Genomic DNA, 17,796 nt, shown 5'->3' on the forward strand with positions numbered 1-17,796 from the left:
TAGAGTGTGAGCTCTTCAGAGCTACAGGATATATTTATTAATAGTGTGTTATTTCAGGCTGTTCTCAACCAGCATTCGTAGCTAAACCTACAAATATACTGTTGATATCATGACCCAGGAGATATAAAGACTGCAAAAGTCAGAAGAAACTGTCAAACCTGAACAACGTTTCTTTTCCTGGGATGCAACAATGTGCAACCCAGTATTGCGTCAAAGTGTGTAACAGAGCCTCTAGTCCATGCTTTGGCTGTACTGGGTTGGATGGCAGGTGTGCTCATGACCCAAGGGAGCGAAGATGTTTAGTAGCCAAGCAACCGGCCGTTTCCCAACTGGCACTGCACATGTAGCAAATGATTACAATAAAGCAATGGCTTTAAAGATGTATCAAGTATAAAAAGTCATGTTACTCTGTACAAATCATACACAATCATTACTTGTCCCTGATGGATGACGCTGCAACAACCTGAGAGGTCCTTAAACTACCAGATGCCGACATTGGCAAAGAAATCGAGAAAAGGTTTGATAATGGAGACAATTTCCTGGTCACTGTGCTGAAAGCTACAAGAACCAAAATCCAGAATTAGTATTTACACCCACATATAAATTAAAATGTATTGTGCCTCTTGCCCCGTGTGCGATTTTACCATTTGAACCATTTCCCTGAAAGAAAATAACCTCTTGCTATCATCGTGCAGGATGGCCCCTGATGCACTTATTCAGGGTACAGCTTCATTCCCTAGATTTTTTAATTGAAGCTAGTTTCTGCCCTACCTCCAATGGCCTCCAATCATGTTAAAGAAGATGGCCCTTTCATTCACACCATGAAGTTGTTGCGAGCTCTGAAGAATGAAGAAAAACCCTATATTTAGCACAAGGCATCTTTCGTGCAATAATTGAGTGTTCACTTAACACAATAATCTGCTACTATATATGTAAATACATCAGTTTGGAAAATGTATTGGAAAAATGTAATCTTTTGACCTCATGGTGGGGCCAGATGAAAGTCAGGGAAGTAATTACTAATCAGCATACTTTTATGACAATCTGTCTAAAAGTTGTTGAGACATTTCATTCAAAACCACAAAAGTGAACCTGCTGGTGGCACTAAAGGGCCATGAATATCTGCATAAAGTGTCATTGCATTGTTATTTCAGTTAGGACCAAAGTGGTGGACACAGTCGGTCTGACTTTGCCATCCCGAAGCAATATTGAAATAATAGATCAACATTTGTTGAGTGGAGAAAGACATTTGACATCTTCCTCAAGCCATAATCTGCTGAAAAGGAAACCATCTCCAAGAGGTTACAGAAGGTCATTTAGCTGTATTTATAGAGACAGTATTTGGATAGATGGTACTTAGCTGCGTCATATATCACACATATGACATTGAATTAGCTTACCGATTCCTGGCTGCAAAACAAATAGCTTTGAAATATTCCAGATACTTATGAAGCAATTATTCATACACACGTTACAGCACATTTTTGTAATTTACTAATGGGAGCAAACTGCTTTGCTTTATACCTACTCGTTGAAAAAGGTGAAAAGTTAACATTCACATTCGTTATTCTGAAATTATTCATGTAACAATGTAAGTCTACAACGGACAATAGTGGATACTTAGTCTGCCCTCCTCTATTGTTGTTGTCCTCCATAGCGCTCTGTGAGAGGCAGCATGCATTCTGCTCTGCACCTCTTCACTTTGAAATCTGACGGAGATTTTTCTCATATCATGTGTTTTTTTCGCTATTCAACCTTTCTAAAATCAATCTGTATGAGACGAGACGGATTTGTACGCGTAGTCTTAGGAGAAATATTTGAGAAAATCCTGCCGGCTGTCTTTTGACTTTCGAGGCTCACGGTTACTTCAAAAGTGTGGCCACAAAACATACATCTGCATTTTTGCTGGCGGAATTTGACAATATTTTTCCTTTGAGCTCTATTGTTTTTCTTTAATATTTCTATTGCTTACTGCAGCACTGCGTCTGTATTCCCACATATTATACCAAACAATCACCATTCATCAGTAACTCTTTGTGTTAATCTCATCAAGCTGAGCTATGTGATCCCATCATGCAGGAGAGATAAGGGCCTCTGGCCTCCAAGGTGTGGCTCCAAAGATAGAAGCAGGCTGTGTACACAACCCTGGGAAACTCATTAACACCGCAGCGTGGAGAGGGCACTTGTTAGCCAGGGTACCACCAGTAAGGGAGAGAGGATTTATTTAAAAAGATCACTGAAGGGAGTTGTTGTGATTACAGGGAAACATACTTCTGATACTATTCGTTTCAGCATTTAAAATCAGCTGAACAAGCTGAGAATGCATCCGATGGTTGTGATAAGGTGCAGATCCGAGGCAGCTCTGCATGATTATCATCATCGTCATTGCACCTAGTGTATGTACAGTGCAGCAAAGTTCTGCCTCAGCTTCTGCCGGCTGTTTAGAGGCTTGATGGTGCAGAAGTGTGATCAACAGAATGCTCAACCAACGCAAGGGAAACACTTTATGAACGGTACATTGATAGTTAATCAAACTTTGGTTTAACCTAACAATGTAGTTTAGTTATCTAAAGCTCATGTTACATTGTTTAACCCAACAACATTGTGTTTGTGGTCAATTGTTTTTCTCACAAAACATGAATTTGAAAACAAGTACATTCAATTCAGATTATTTCAATTCAGTTTATTTCACATAGCCCAATATCACAAATTAGGAATTTGCTTCATGAAGTTAACGTGCAGCACCGACACCACTCAGACCAGGACCTGCTGCCACTGGTGCTGCATGTTGCCCCTAAAAACCCACATCTAATTATCGAATAATGAGGTTAACGACAGTGTCGTAAACTCAGCCAGCGGCACCTGGATAATTGAAGAACTTATTGCATCAGTAGAGTTGTGAATCAGCTCTGAATATTGTGTTCTGCACAGTCCCACGGTGCAACCGCGGTGACGACATGTACTGTAAGACTAATTAATCATTGATTTATTGGAAGGTAATTACGGCTCTCCGGCTCCCTTCTGACTGCACCGCCGTCTGTCGAGGATACAGAAACATTGGTTGACATACAGTACTTAATATGTGGACATTAGAGCAGTGCGGAGATCATATTTCAGTAATTCATGGGAATAAGTACATTCTGTGATATAATTCTTTATTCATATCATCAAACGGAATATGAACTGATAAAGGGGATTATCAGAGTTTGAAATCAACGTTAGGATGGAACATTTCTACATGTTCACGTTAATTTGATTCCCTCTACTATCTTGAGGATAAATTCACTCTGCTGAATCACTTCCATCTACCTCCAGCTCCACGCTGTAGTACTGTCGTGCATAATATGACACACGGGGAGGAGGAGGGGGGGGGGGGGGGGGGGGGGGGGGGGGGGGGTCACATGGTTTAGCTGCTACCCACGAGCCCTTTTCCTCTCACCTCCCCTTGGTGAATGTTAGAAAAGAGACTTTGTGATGCTGCAGAAGACATTTTTTCTATTCACAGACGCAGTTCTAAATGTAGCACGTGCCATTTATCGCAACACGAACACATTGTTGTCCCCGTGTCTAATACCGGGGAAATTGCTTCCCCCCCCCCCCCCCACGCTCTTTGATGTATGTGTAATGCGATTGGCCGCGGGAACAATCTCTGTGTCGGCGAACTAAGCGGGCTTGATAATGAGCTTTGTGAGCTTGATGGGATGGAGACGGCAGAATTCTATCGAGGTGCCAGCAGATGTGTTAATCATCAATGTGACAGCCTGAATCTATGGAGAGTAATGGCCTGCTGCTGGACCACTGTCTCAAGTTGTCTTGTGAATTCATCATAATCAAGCAAAGCTCTCCACTGCACTGTTCTGCTGCGTCAAAGCTTTCCACAAAATTCTGCTTCTTTTTCTGGCTTTCTGTGCAGAATATAAAGAGTGTGCTTTTGATTCATTCAGAAAAGCATGCCAATGCACTTGTAGTGTGTAAATAAGCAAAGAACGCTGTTATTCATCAGCTGCAAAAGCATTCAGGAGAGTCGATGGTGAACTAGAAGCCGATGAATGAACCACATGCTTTGCCAATTAACCATGTCACACAAGAGGTCTCAGAACGACCTCCAGGCCGACCTCAGTTTAAAAGCTGCATTGTGTCCTATCTGTAAAGCACGCTGAGTGGTGACCTCAACACCAGCAAGGACCATGTGGACAACCGTTTAACGAAATCAGCGGCATACTAGAGGATGGATGTGAGGAAGCAGTGTCTTCAGGCCGGGAAGGAAGGGATGAATGTAGGGGTACCATGGGTAATCCGGACAGGTGTGAATGAACCCAAGATGAATGTAATAGTCAAATAGAATAGATTAGAAAAGAATATATGCAATTTGCATAAGTGTATTAAATTCATCTAAATTAAAAAACAATCAATGTTGTCTTAGTGACATTTAAGGTGTCACAGCTTGTTGGTGGAGAGGAGGACACTGAAGAAAGTATTGTCCATATTGGAGAACCCGGATCACCTACTGCAGGTACAGTGGAGCACGTTCTCCAACAGACTGCTTCAGCGCCGCTTCACAAGGACAGATACAGGAGAACATTCCTGATGCAGGAGAACATGCCAGATACAGGAGAACATTCCTGATCACTGCTATTAGACTTTATAATAAATCATCTCTGGTAAAATCCTCCTCAAATTCAACAACATCAATAAACCTTTCACCGCTGTCACTTATACTTTAGATACACTGTATACACTTTTATTTTATGTTGTACATTTTAATTTCCTTTATTAAATTCTTAAATGTAATATTCCCTGCTATTTTATTGTATTGTATATTTGTAAAAAATGACATTTCCCCCTGGGGATGAATACAGTCAAATCTAATCTAATCTATTCTAATGTGCTAAATAACCTTCCAGCCTTTGAGCTCCACAGTGAATGAAATATTGTTTCCGTAGTACATCCGTTAATTCCAAACAAGGTTTTGGGACTTTGCAAACAGTTATGACGTATGCCTCTATTTGCATATAGGAGGGAGGTGAGATCTGATCACGGGTGGTCCCATGTGGAGACGGCCTCTGAGGCCAGGTGTGAACTGGGCCTCAGAGTGGGGGGGTCTGTCTCCGGGGATGAGTCACACGAGACAGATGCAGGCCTGGAGGAGCAGAGAGGGGAGAGGTGTGCATTGCATGGGACTCAATAAGAGGGGAGGAAAGAGAGGGTGGATGAATACCAATAGGGATGAACAGAGGGAGGGATGGAGTTGGGGGATGGGGAGCTGCAGGCAGGATAGGTTGACCAGGTGTATAAGAAGTGGACCTCGTTGGTTTGTGGACTGACAATTTGAAGCCTCGAGTTTGGCATTTTGGTAGTCACCATCTTGTTTTTTGCAACCAGAGGTGACACAAGAGGGTGGAGCTAAGTACTGATAAAGACAATTACAGGGCACCACAATGTTACAATTTACTTTAATGAAGTGAAAACACACTTTGCTGTGGGATCAACCTGTCAATCACGAGGTAGCCCCGCCCCAAAGCCTACCTTGCTTTTTGGTCTGTGTGTGTTACGGTTTGTCTCTGACCCCAAGCGCACGACAACAGGAAGGTTCTAGTCTTAGCCGAACACACGGCGTAGTTTATTTGAGCACAAAAGAAACACAAAAAAACTCCTCTTCTCCAGGGGAAGGGAAAAAAGGTAATCCACTTGATGGTCGAACAGAAAATAATCTATACAAAAAAATACTAAAGACCCGAGGAGGGACCGCCCACAGACATCATGGCACGAACTCGCAACGTCAGCACAGACAGTCCTGATCTTTATTCCCCGAATACAACGAGCTGACGAGCTGCAGCTGTGGGACGAGCTGAGTGGCTTCAGGTGTGAGTTGGAGCTCACCTGGCTTGGCCCCGCCTCCAAGCCCGTAGCGCCCTGGCAGCGCTCTGAGGTACCGGGTGTCACCGTGTGAACGGGCTGAGGAGGGAGGCCGGCTGGCTGAGTCCTGACAATACTCCCCCCCACAAACTCCCTATAGGAGAGACAGAAGCTGGCACCCATGGCCCAGGAAGCGGTAGCCCACTGGGCTGCCCGGCCGGCGAGCAGGTTAATCACATACGCGACTCGAGCGGTGTCAGAGGTGAACCTGCTAGGCTGGTGAGCGAAAACCAACTCACACTGCATGATGAAGGTGGCACAAGTCTCAAAATCGCCCTCGAACGGTCGTGGGCTGGAGAGGCTCCCGTGGTACTGGGTTGGAAACCGCAGGGTTAACCGGAGAGGGATACACAGGGGGCGGGTTCACAGGCTGGGTGGTGAGTGCCATCGTCAACGCCCGCAGCTGTAGCAGGATCTCGGCTTGTTGGTCTGCCGATGCCGCCTGCTGACGAGTCAGGATCTCCACAGAAGCGTGGAGCGGCTGGACCTGGGCTTGGAGGTTCTGCACGGCAACGGAGGCCGCCTCCAGCTGGTGAGAGTGGGTGTTGGTCAGATGCAGCTGCCTACTAAGGGCAACCTGAACAGAGCTGGACAATCCACTCTGCGTGTCGGCTGGGTCGTCATGGCGAGTACGGACTGTTACGGTTTGTCTCTGACCCCCAAGCGCACGACAACAGGAAGGTTCTAGTCTTAGCCGAACACACGGCGTAGTTTATTTGAGCACAAAAGAAACAAAAAAAACTCCTCTTCTCCAGGGGAAGGGAAAAAAGGTAATCCACTTGATGGTCGAACAGAAAATAATCTATACAAGAAAATACTAAAGACCCGAGGAGGGGAAAGTCCACAGACATCATGGCACGAACTCACCACGTCAGCACAGACAGTCCTGATCTTTATTCCCCGAATACAACGAGCTGACGAGCTGCAGCTGTGGGACGAGCTGAGTGGCTTCAGGTGTGAGTTGGAGCTCACCTGGCTTGGCCCCGCCTCCAACGGGCTGAGGAGGGAGTCCGGCTGGCTGAGTCCTGACAGTTTGATTCTAAATGGGACCGTGATTACGGTCCGGTTATGAAGATGTATTCATTCTCATACAGACAACAAACAATAGACATAGTTGTCACAGCACTCAACAAACAAACACCTTAAAAAAGCCATTTGAGACATGATTAACAGCAGAAAGATGCTTCATCTAAAAACCACATCTAAAAGTGTTCATTAAAAAATTGGACCGCTGCTGGAGCAAAAGATCTTCTGAGTCATTCAGTAGACCACCGAGGCCCATATAGGCACTCACTGAATGAGCCTCTGAGTCCATTCAAAACACTGTGTGATGGATAATAATAATAATCCATTTAATTTATATAGCTCTTTTCAAGATACTCAAAGACACTTTACATGTTACATTATACACAGCTACGGGGAGCAATGCAGGGTTAAGTGTCTTGCTCAAGGACACATTGACTAGGGCGGGGATTGAACTGCCAACCCCTTGATTGAAAGACGGGCATGTTAACCACTGACCCACAGTCGCCCCAAATAGCCTACACAATACACAACTGTTTCTCCCTCGGCCCTTGTCCTCTCTTCTACAGTGACCTCAGGAGAGTCTGGGGTAAGCCAATCACAGAGCCAGCCTGTCAGACCATTCTATTAATCCTGTTTTATCATCCGCAGTGACGCACCAGAGCACAGCGGCGAGCTAACATCCCCTCAGAAAAAGAGTGACAAGTAGAGCCATTGCGTACAATCGGACTTCTTTACAGCAAGCAGAGGAGTCGCCCCCTGCTGGCCTTCGGAGAGAATGCTTCACGTTTCAGACGTGGAATTTGCCGTCGGTTTTATTACTGCTGTTCAAACGGTATTACCGGCACTACAGCACATAGAGTAGGGAACTTATTTCCAAATACGGTGCAGAAGAAGTGCAGCTTTTATTTCTTTAAAAATATGAAAGAATCTTGAATGAATACTCTTGCCTCCTTGATATCACAGCAAGGACTTGCTGTGCATTTATTGTCTGCCGTGGCTGCTCAGCCATCTAACACGCGTGTTCATGCACCCGCTCGAATGTCTGATGCTTCCCTCCTGTCCGCCCAGCTTTGTGTTTCCATCACAGATTCCACCAGGGTGAGGATGACTCGGATGTGTGGAAAGCAACAAATACATTATATATAGTATAAGTATATAGTAATTAGAATTGACACATGCCAAGCACCCCTCGTGTAGTAATACTAGGAATTATGTAGAAGTGCCGCGCAGCCCGAGTGAGCCGAGAACACGGACACACGGCACAGCCTCATGGAGAAGTCCTCAGAGCTGTCACCTCTCTGCTGAGTGATGCTGTTTTATTTGAGGGGGGGAGAAGAAGAGCAGTCAAGTAGCCATATCAAATATAATAGTTCCTTTCTTTTGTGTGCAGTGAAGAGGAAGGAAGTCTAAATTAGGGGTGAAGGCCGGGCGGGTGGAAGATCGTCCAAGACGGGTGATTAAATGAAATGATGGAATGAAATCTGAAACGAGAGCTCGGAGGGTTTTAATCGCACACGCAGAGATTAAAGTAGTGGAAGATATGAGATGGTTGTGTGTGTGTGTGTGTGTGTGTGTGTGTGTGTGTGTGTGTGGGCTTGCAGGATGGAAATTAACAAGTCATTTGTGGGTTTACAGGATATATTTAATAATCAAATGAAGTTCCTATCCTGTTCTTTCCCAGCTCCACTTTTATTTTCTGACTTTTAGTAAATGTACGGTGGAGAATTACCCATTTGAAAAGTTTAAATATCGGGAGAGGTCACACCCGGGGCTTTGTTCAATGAACTTGCTTCAGGCACAATTTGGACTCCTCATAGTTCCCAGTATGTTTTATTGGTATTAGATAAACGAACGCATCATACGCTACATGCTTATTATGCTTGATCGCTGTCTCGCGATATCAACTAATCAATCTTATCTCCTACTCGTACTAAGTGTGACATCAAATTCAGTAAGTAGTGCGCTCACACTGCCTTGTGGATTCTGGGAAGTGGAGTAATACGCGGATGTATGATACATTAACAATAATTTGAGTCTAGCCGGCTACTTTATCATATTCATGTATTCAAATTAAATTGTTTTGATTAACAGGCTATGCGTGTACATTTTACTACAAAAGAATATGTGATAATGATGATGATGATGATGATGATGATGATGATGATGATGATGGAGAAACGTGTCCATCTGCCTGCATATGAGTCCCGCCCCCCACATGCTCCATATGAACGTGTCTTAAAGTCAGACTTCCTCACAGCTGACCATTGTTCCCCCTTCACTCTCACCCTCACTCTCACTCTCACTCTCACTCTCACTCTCACTCTCACTCTCACTCTCACTCTCACTCTCACTCTCACTCTCACTCTCACTCTTTCATTTCAACAGCTGAGCACAGCTGACCATTGTTCCCCCTTCACTCTCACTTCCTCTAAAATCAAAATCTGTGCTGTGTTATTGTTATAACTGTCCAATTAAACACACAGAGCCTCATTCTGCACAAGTACAGAGCGGAAAACTCTGAAAATAACACAAAGCTGGTTGAGGGAAAAAAAGCTGGTGTGCCAAAAGAAAAAAAACATCACAAAAACATGTTTACAAAATGCCCTCAGAATGTTTTTTTTTTTATTTCTCATTAATTTGAGAGAATATCTATTCTGGTGTCTATTCTACGTTATTAGTCTTCATCATCCCAAGTATTAATTGGTGAGGAACAAAGGCCAGAGCATAGAAATATTGAACATATTTTTTTCTTGTGTTGGGCTTTAGATCTTCCAGCACTCTTTCCTGGCCTCGTACCTGATCTACAACCTGTATACACGGTGAGCAAACATATTAATAATAGTATCATATTACAGTGACACACAAAGAAGCCGTTAACGCGTCTTTGTATCTTTCATATTATCACATAACGAGAAAGTGTTCTTACAGGATCAATAACAAGTCGACAGAAATGAATGCCTCCGATGAGTTGGTGTAAAATTCCGTTGAACTATTGTGCTTCGTCCTTTCCTCAGAGAGGTGCGGGAGCTGAATCCTCCGGAGGTGTCGGATTCGGTCCTCCAGTTTGCCTCGTGGGGCGTTCAGGGCCAGCAGCTGGTGAGTTTACAGGCCCGGACAACGGCAAGTCAGTCTGACAGCAATGACTCTTCCTCATTTCATCCCCAAAGATAGTTCAAAGATAGTTCATAGGAATTTGATATTTTTATTGAAACTTTTTCACTTGATGACCCGTGCAGGTCCGTAAACAATAACACAATAACTTCAATACATCTCAACACCAGACGGAGTTCAGAAATCAGAATCAGAAACTTTTTATTATCAGAAACTTTTTATTAGCCAAGTAGGTTTACACCTACAAGGAACAATTAGCGTGGTGGGTGGTGCAACATAGGACGTTAGACATAACAAACAACAACAAGCAACAACAGTAGACAACAAATAAACAATCTGCAGACGAGACATAGAATAAAATGCACAGTGTAAGATAAAGTGCAATTTAAAGTGAGTCTCTCCCGAAACAGATGCAAGCACAGTTCACACTGACCCACAATCCTCCTTGTCTCAACAAGTATGATGGGTGTAATATTCATATAAAGTCACTCAGTGATGAAATCCTTCCTCTGGATATCAGTAAACCTGCATAATGCAGCTACAGTCTAAATGGAAATGCACAAATGATTCAGGAAAATGTTCGACCAATATGAAATGTGAACTAACAGCTGAAGCGTTTCTGAGCATTCATTGGTTGGAGGATGTTTTCGGGATATTTAGCCCAGTTATTAATTAGAAAACGTGGGGTGTTTAAACTGTGGAGCTGAAACGATTTGCTGACTCATCAATGAGTCGATGGACAGAAAAGTAATCAGCAACCGTTTTGATTGCGTGATCATTATTTAAGCGGAAAATGACTGTGTATTTTATATCTTTCTGTTTTGGAAATAATAAGCTGATTGACAAACCCCTGCTGCATGCGGAAAGGTGAAAAGGACGTCTTGTTCGACACAGTAAACATGAAATATTTGGTATTCGGAGGTAAAGGCTCATGACGATTCTGTTTTGGACTCGAGAGGAAACACAAACCAAACCGGCGACAATGAGGCGAATCGAGCTGCTGCTGCACCACGTCTTGTTGGGACGGCGCAGGGCACCGGCCACAGAGGAATCACTCCATTACTTCCTCCAGCGCAGACGGGGGGAGTAATTAGCCGTTTGATAACGTATGTATGTGCTCTCCTCGGTTGGAACCCGAAGGCCTGCCTCAGTGCGTCAGTCGCATCGCTCACGACGAGGTTCCATCACTCAGCAGCTCTCCGTGTTCTCACCGGAGACGAGCCGCTCCATCAATAAGAGGGTTCTCTGTGTGGGATCAGTCCACCAGCTTGTCTCTTTGTTCCGCCTCCTCAGTCCTTGTGTGCCGTGCTGTTAACTTCAAGAATGAAATGCATTAAGGGTGACATAGAGATGTTCTGTACTGTGTGTACATGGATGGTTGTTATACCCTATAATGTAGTACTTATCACAAGTCAATATATATAAATGGTCTACTCTTGTCCCACAGATATATGTATTTGAAAACAACATTTACTACCAAACGGATGTTCAGAGCAGCTCATGGAGGCTCACGTCTTCTGGACAGGAGGGCGTCGTCTTCAACGGGATCTCAGACTGGCTGTACGAGGGTAAGCTGGAGGGCCGCTGTTCAAAGACATACTCATCTGTGTTTATGATCTGTGCACTCTGTACAATGGTCTACACCTTTGTGTATGACAATTGTAAACGTGTAGTACAACCATAAATAATATTGCCTGTGTTCTGACTTTTGTTTGTGGGGTTAAGGCAGACGCTAACATTGTTAATACTGCTGTGAAGCCTCATGGGGAAGGATGGGATGGATGGGGTGTGACTGGGATACACCCTGCTGTCTCCTGTAAACAATCTATTCATCTTAACTTTGGAGTGTTATTGCACGAACCTCTTAACCTTAGTGGCGGCAGTAACGATTTATCAGCGGTCATGTGTGTCTCGTCACACAATGGTCTCCTAAAAAGGACCCTCCCATTCATTACTTTTAGAGGGAAACGTATTGTCTGATTTGTTTTTGACGCATCACAAATACGTTTCATTAAAGTCTGAGGTCGAGGCGGACGGACGGCTCCGACACCCAGGAGACCGGCATTTGTGTGAGACCAAAAGTAACAAGATCCATTGCTTTTACTAAACCTAACAAAGTAGCTGGGTCGCCTAAACCTTAGCCATAACTGAGAATGCATGTTTGAAATGGGCCACAAGCTGATTAAATACTATAACTCTGAAATCCACTAATGCGGAAATGTCGCGAAAAAAAAACCCCTTTTCGTTTCAGAAACAGATGTATGTAGAAAAGTTGTGAAAACATATTCATTGTTTTGCAGTAACGTTCAACGCCAACATTTTATCACAGAGTCGTTTGTGTTTTCTACTGGTATAAACAGAGGATTATACCTCAGGCATCTCTTTTTGTGATTCTTGTTTGTTCCGAAATGAGCGCGACTGTAAAAACTCTGGACTAATATTTTATACCCGCCACATCTAGAATAACCTGAGATTAAGAAGAGGAGCACAGACTAAGCATAGAGTACCGAGCCCCTCTCTCCCGGCTCGGATGGTCTGATCTGTCTTCTCCTGGTGTTCCAGAGGAGGTGTTGCACACACAGGTGGCCCACTGGTGGTCACCTGACAGCTCCAGACTGGCCTACCTCACCATCAACGATTCCCTGGTTCCCAACATGCTCCTGCCCCGGCTCACGGGCTCTCTCTACCCCAGGGGGAAGGAGTACCCTTATCCAAAGGTAAAGCTTAGAGCACACACGTTTCATTTACCTCTCAATTCAAGTGGGGTTATAACATGGCATGGTTGGAACGTGATGCAGATTATTACAGTTCACTGTAGAGTAGATGAGCACTAGAACATCCTTTACCTTTATGGCCAACATAACCTTTTGAATTAGAATATGGCATGAGCATGTTTTCAAATAAATTACGCTGCATGCGCATAACATGTCCTAGTTTGAAAACTAGATTTCGACTTCATCAAGCGAAATCATCTCCACTTATTAGCACAGAAACCAATATTTGACCTTTTTCTGTCTGTTAATCTCAACAGTAGATTTACAGATTTACAGCAAACATTTACATTTTCGGCGTAATCTCCAATCTCATATCTCCATGAACAGAAAACCAATTGTTTTAACTTTACTTATGCACATAATCACACATAACATCATACTAATTTACGTGAGCCATGCACTTTATTATTTATTAAATTGAAATTAATTTTAGAGCAGCAGATACAAAAATGCTATTAATACTGTATGTGGGCACACTATTAATACTGTAGCGTTGCATAGTTATTTTAATAGAACATATATTTTCTGTGGCACATGGAATTTTCTGGTCTAGTAATATTAATCTTCTTACAGAGTAACGTATGGGAAGCAACACAGTCACTAATATTTGGCCCAATATCTTCTGTATATGGCCTGAAATCAAAACGGTTTTGCCACTAATGTACATTAACCCCTTAAAAGCTGAGTCCACTACAACCTGCAACTCCATTAAACCAGCTATGAAAAACACAGCTGCAGACTCGCCACCTTAGCTCACCCATAAAGGTTCGTACATCCTTCCCTTGTTTAATTCATGTAACAGTGGCTTGGCTTGCTTTGAAGAGAGATGTCTGCAGGGATCTGTGGCGCTGGGAGGGATAGGAATGTGATAACTGAACACACCGTCCTTTGATGCGCACGTTCAGCACTTCAAATGTCTCCCAGACGGGAGACGGGTGGTGGAAAAACGGGGGGAGTGAGGGTCATAAGGGAAAGGGCAGCCTCAGGCTCCATCGATGGGAGGAGGGGCTTAGGATAGGAAGGCATCTAATTAATGAACCTCCCCAACGCAGTTTGAAAATTGTCCGTGCGCACACACACACACACACACGGTGAGTCTTTTGCTTGAATCCTTGAGTAGGGTCAGCGTTATGACATCATTGGATTAAATGTGGCAGAGATTTAATTGCCTTCTGCTTCCTTTCATCTATGAGAACACTGATGCTGTGTAGCAGTCAGATATACTTCTGCTTCAGTCACTTGGGGATGAATCTGTGTGGCTTTCTAACAGTGCGTCAATACACAGTAAAAGTACCTGAGGGAGTACTCTTCATGAGGATCAAGTGTCTGAAAACATAAAGAAATACCTCATTACTGTCACTACTGACATTTCCATCAGCCGCCGCCGAGCTGTGGGTTCAGCGCTAAAGAGGAAATGTAAGCATGTCGACACATGACCCAAGTGGGAGGACATTCCTAATGAGAAGCCCGGATTGCTGCTGGGGGCAGCAGCAATAACCTCTAATTTTATCGCTAGATTAAATCATAGAAAACATACGGTGCACTTATTTTCAGCATTTATTTTTATAAGAAAATCTGATGATATGCGTGAGATTTCAAACCTACTGTACAGGACGGACTGTTTTGTTTAAAAGTGTGTCCATTAACCAAACCAAACAAAAATAACTCTCACCGTGACAAAAGATGAAATATGCATTGCAGGTCCATAAAGCAATGTTTACAAATCAAACCAAAACTTGATGAACAAAATAAGAAAAACCTTCAAGACCAGAACACCCCCTGAACCCTCTCCTGACCTATACACACAACAACTCACTTAACAATATAGGCATGTTTCAGAGCAACCATTTTGACACGCCATTGCAGGTTAAAAACACAGGTGTGATTATTAACAACATTACATATGGCCATGTTTCATTTGGGTGGGTCAAGGTCCTGTTAATGTGCATGCTGGTTCACTGGAATGGAACATTGTGTTACATGCATAGACTGTCTTTTCAAAATCAAACTTTGGTTTTCACAGGAAATAACTTGCGTTGCCTCGGCAACAAACCTCCTCGGTTGGGTTTTGGCAAATATATATCCCTCCACAGTTAGCTAGGCCATGCGACGTACTCACGTGATGTGACGTTACGTAGAATAACTTACGGTTGAGCTTAACGGATCACAAACAGCGGTTTCCTGTGTTTCAGGGCCCAACCGTCCACCATGACCTCCTCCCTTTGCAGACTCCATGGCCCTTCATCTTCCTCCTTTTCTCTCATCACAGCTGCAGCCATGTAGAGCATTAGAGTTATGACATGCGGAAATTGATTGGGAGCAAAATGAATTTCATCAACACCTGTTTACCCTGCAGTGACATGTCAACATGTCAACATGTCAACATGTGAAAAGGGCCTCTGGCCAACACTGGAGCAACACCACAAGTGTGTTAAAGAAATGAATTGAGTGAGAAGAAATCAATGATGTATCAACCACTTTCTTTCTTTTCTTTTTTTGCATGAACATAAATTACGCAAACCTGAAAATTAATTTTATGGTTGCTTGTTTTTTTTTAATTACAATTGTACAGTTAAATCAAATTAAAGATGACAGTGCAGTTATTGTAAATATAATATAACATTTGCACAGTGAAACTGCAATTACATTTTTTTTCTATTAACATAAGAAATACAAACTTAAAATGAAGGTCAAATATGGTGTACTCCGTATTAAACGGCTCATTGAATTACTCATTTTTAATTGGCCAGAGGGGGCGTTCTGAGGTGTCAGTATTATATTTCAACCAACAGTATCACCCATAAATAACAAAAATATCTGATTTGTTTCATAGAATCAGAATTATCAATGAAACTTTGAACCACAACGTTGTTTATTTATTTCTACAGATCAAACCTAGATTGAAACAATATATTATTGTATTAATTCAACATTCTTTTGATTTCTATGAGGTGGCTGATGAGAAGGCATTATTGTGGCATGTTTTTTGGGGGTTTGGATATTTAAGTTAAGATAGTAATGAAATCGCTCTAACTCAATATTTTCTGTCAAATGATTAATTACCACTTGCTGAACAGGTAAATCCTGCTAAGATGTGGAAACACAATGGCTGTAGGGTAATAAAGGTAATGTATTGGGAAAGCACACTTACTGGCTCGTTGCCATTGAGCATGCAGCCTGGTCTCAGATGGGTTTGATCCATCAGATTGCTTACCTGTCATGTAATGTGCGGCTAATGGCACCAATAGAACAGAATGGAGCCATTCCAGGAGGCCATTGCGCCTCCAAAAGAGCAGCAAGTGAAGGGTTGGAGAAGACAGGAATAATAAACAGTACGGATACACGGGCATGAATGTGCAATACATACTGTCATCCTAGATGTCCCTTGTCACGTCGACTAATGAGCTCCATTTTCGAGCGAGGTTTAAGCTGAGTAAAACGTCCGACTCGCCCCGGGGGCCTGTGCAGCACGCTGCAGCACAGTTTTGTTTGCCACTTCTTTCGTATTCTCATCATATTCTCTGTTAAAGTCCTACCGGCACTGTTCAGTATGGTAGCATGTAAAAATAGAAAAAGCATGTCGCTGGAGTGCACGCGGTGCGCATCGCGGATGTTAAGTCAGATTGGATCAGGCCCGTGAATGTAATGGCACATTTGTACTGTTTCCACTCCAGATGGGACAAATCAACCCCACCGTCAGACTCTATGTCGTCACTCTGGACGGCAGCTCCCTGACAACTGAGCTGACACCTCCTGACAGTTTTGAAAAGAGGTACGACTTTAACTTTATAATGTCTTTTATTTTGTGCTCACTACTTACCATTTACTCTTTGTACACTTGCCTTAGTGAGTACTACATCACCATGGTGAAATGGGTGGCACGGGACAGGCTGAGCGTGCGTTGGGTGAATCGAGCGCAAAACACGTCAATACTTTCACTGTGCGATGTCACGACCGGTGACTGCACCAAGGTGGGAACGGGACTGGTGAGAATGCTTTAGTCTTCCACAATGTATGGATAGAAGCGTTATGCACTGACTTCATCTTCCCAACTCAGAAACACGTGATGACATCAGAGAAGTGGCTCGATCGTCAGGTGAGTGTGTCAGTCCATTTTCATTCATAAGCGTGTCAATACCATAGAGTGTATGTTAGACGTGGAAGTAGTCAACGTGGTTTTATGGATGTCGCCATCAAGTTTTTTTGGAACCAGAAGTGACATGAGAGGGTGGAGCTTAGTACAACCCAACGCTGATTAATTGCCCGATCCATACATTGTGTAAGGAACACTTTTAACTTCCATATGATGGCTGGTCAAATATATGAATCGAATCTCAAATAATAGCCACGTTGACAGTGACAGGAAAATGACTTAACAAGGGCAGATAACACATAATATATATATGACCTACTACTAACTATTAATGGCAGTGTCTATATGTTTGCTGTTTGTCTGCTTTCCCAGAATGAGGAGCCAGTGTTTTCCAAGGATTGCACAACGTTCTTCATCACTATGCCCTTAGGACACGGTGGTCGCGGGACATTCAACCATATCACCATGATCTCTAACCAAGTAAAACTATTACATTTCAATAAAATTAACACATTGAGTTTGCTGAATTTACTGCATAAATGAAACTTCTTGTTTCCATGTATTTTCGTAGACCTCTTAGGCCATTCCAATTATTCACACTGCTCATGTGATTCCATTTGGAATCTGAATTCTCATCATTTTAAACTATATTCTTACTACATTTCCTGAAACACCAGAGAATTAAGAATGCATTCAGTTGAATGAATTAAGGAGAGTACAGTAGAAGCACCGGGGGCAATGGGTTCTGTGCCAGATGAATTCAGTTTATGGAGATAATAAATGGAGCAAAGGTTTTAGATTGAAAGGCAAAGTTTATTTATATGACACAAGAGGCAATTCAAAGTGCTTTACATAAAACACTTAAACCAAAGTGCA

The 17,796-nt window shown here is 43.0% G+C and overlaps 1 protein-coding gene across 1 annotated transcript in view; it reads left to right on the forward strand.

Moving 5' to 3' along the window:
- LOC117750026 (inactive dipeptidyl peptidase 10-like) overlaps window positions 1-17,796 on the forward strand; it is a 53,400-nt gene that overhangs the window by 22,437 nt on the left and 13,167 nt on the right. Inside the window, exons 9-16 of the mRNA XM_034560869.1 lie at window positions 9,709-9,761; window positions 9,957-10,038; window positions 11,501-11,621; window positions 12,616-12,770; window positions 16,502-16,599; window positions 16,675-16,798; window positions 16,885-16,923; window positions 17,293-17,400. Coding sequence (XP_034416760.1) covers window positions 9,709-9,761; window positions 9,957-10,038; window positions 11,501-11,621; window positions 12,616-12,770; window positions 16,502-16,599; window positions 16,675-16,798; window positions 16,885-16,923; window positions 17,293-17,400 — 780 coding nt within the window. The remainder of the gene's footprint in view (window positions 1-9,708; window positions 9,762-9,956; window positions 10,039-11,500; window positions 11,622-12,615; window positions 12,771-16,501; window positions 16,600-16,674; window positions 16,799-16,884; window positions 16,924-17,292; window positions 17,401-17,796) is intronic.

The sequence above is a fragment of the Cyclopterus lumpus genome, chromosome 21 (genome assembly GCF_009769545.1).
Source record: "Cyclopterus lumpus isolate fCycLum1 chromosome 21, fCycLum1.pri, whole genome shotgun sequence".
In the NCBI taxonomy this organism is placed as follows: Eukaryota; Metazoa; Chordata; class Actinopteri; order Perciformes; family Cyclopteridae; genus Cyclopterus; species Cyclopterus lumpus.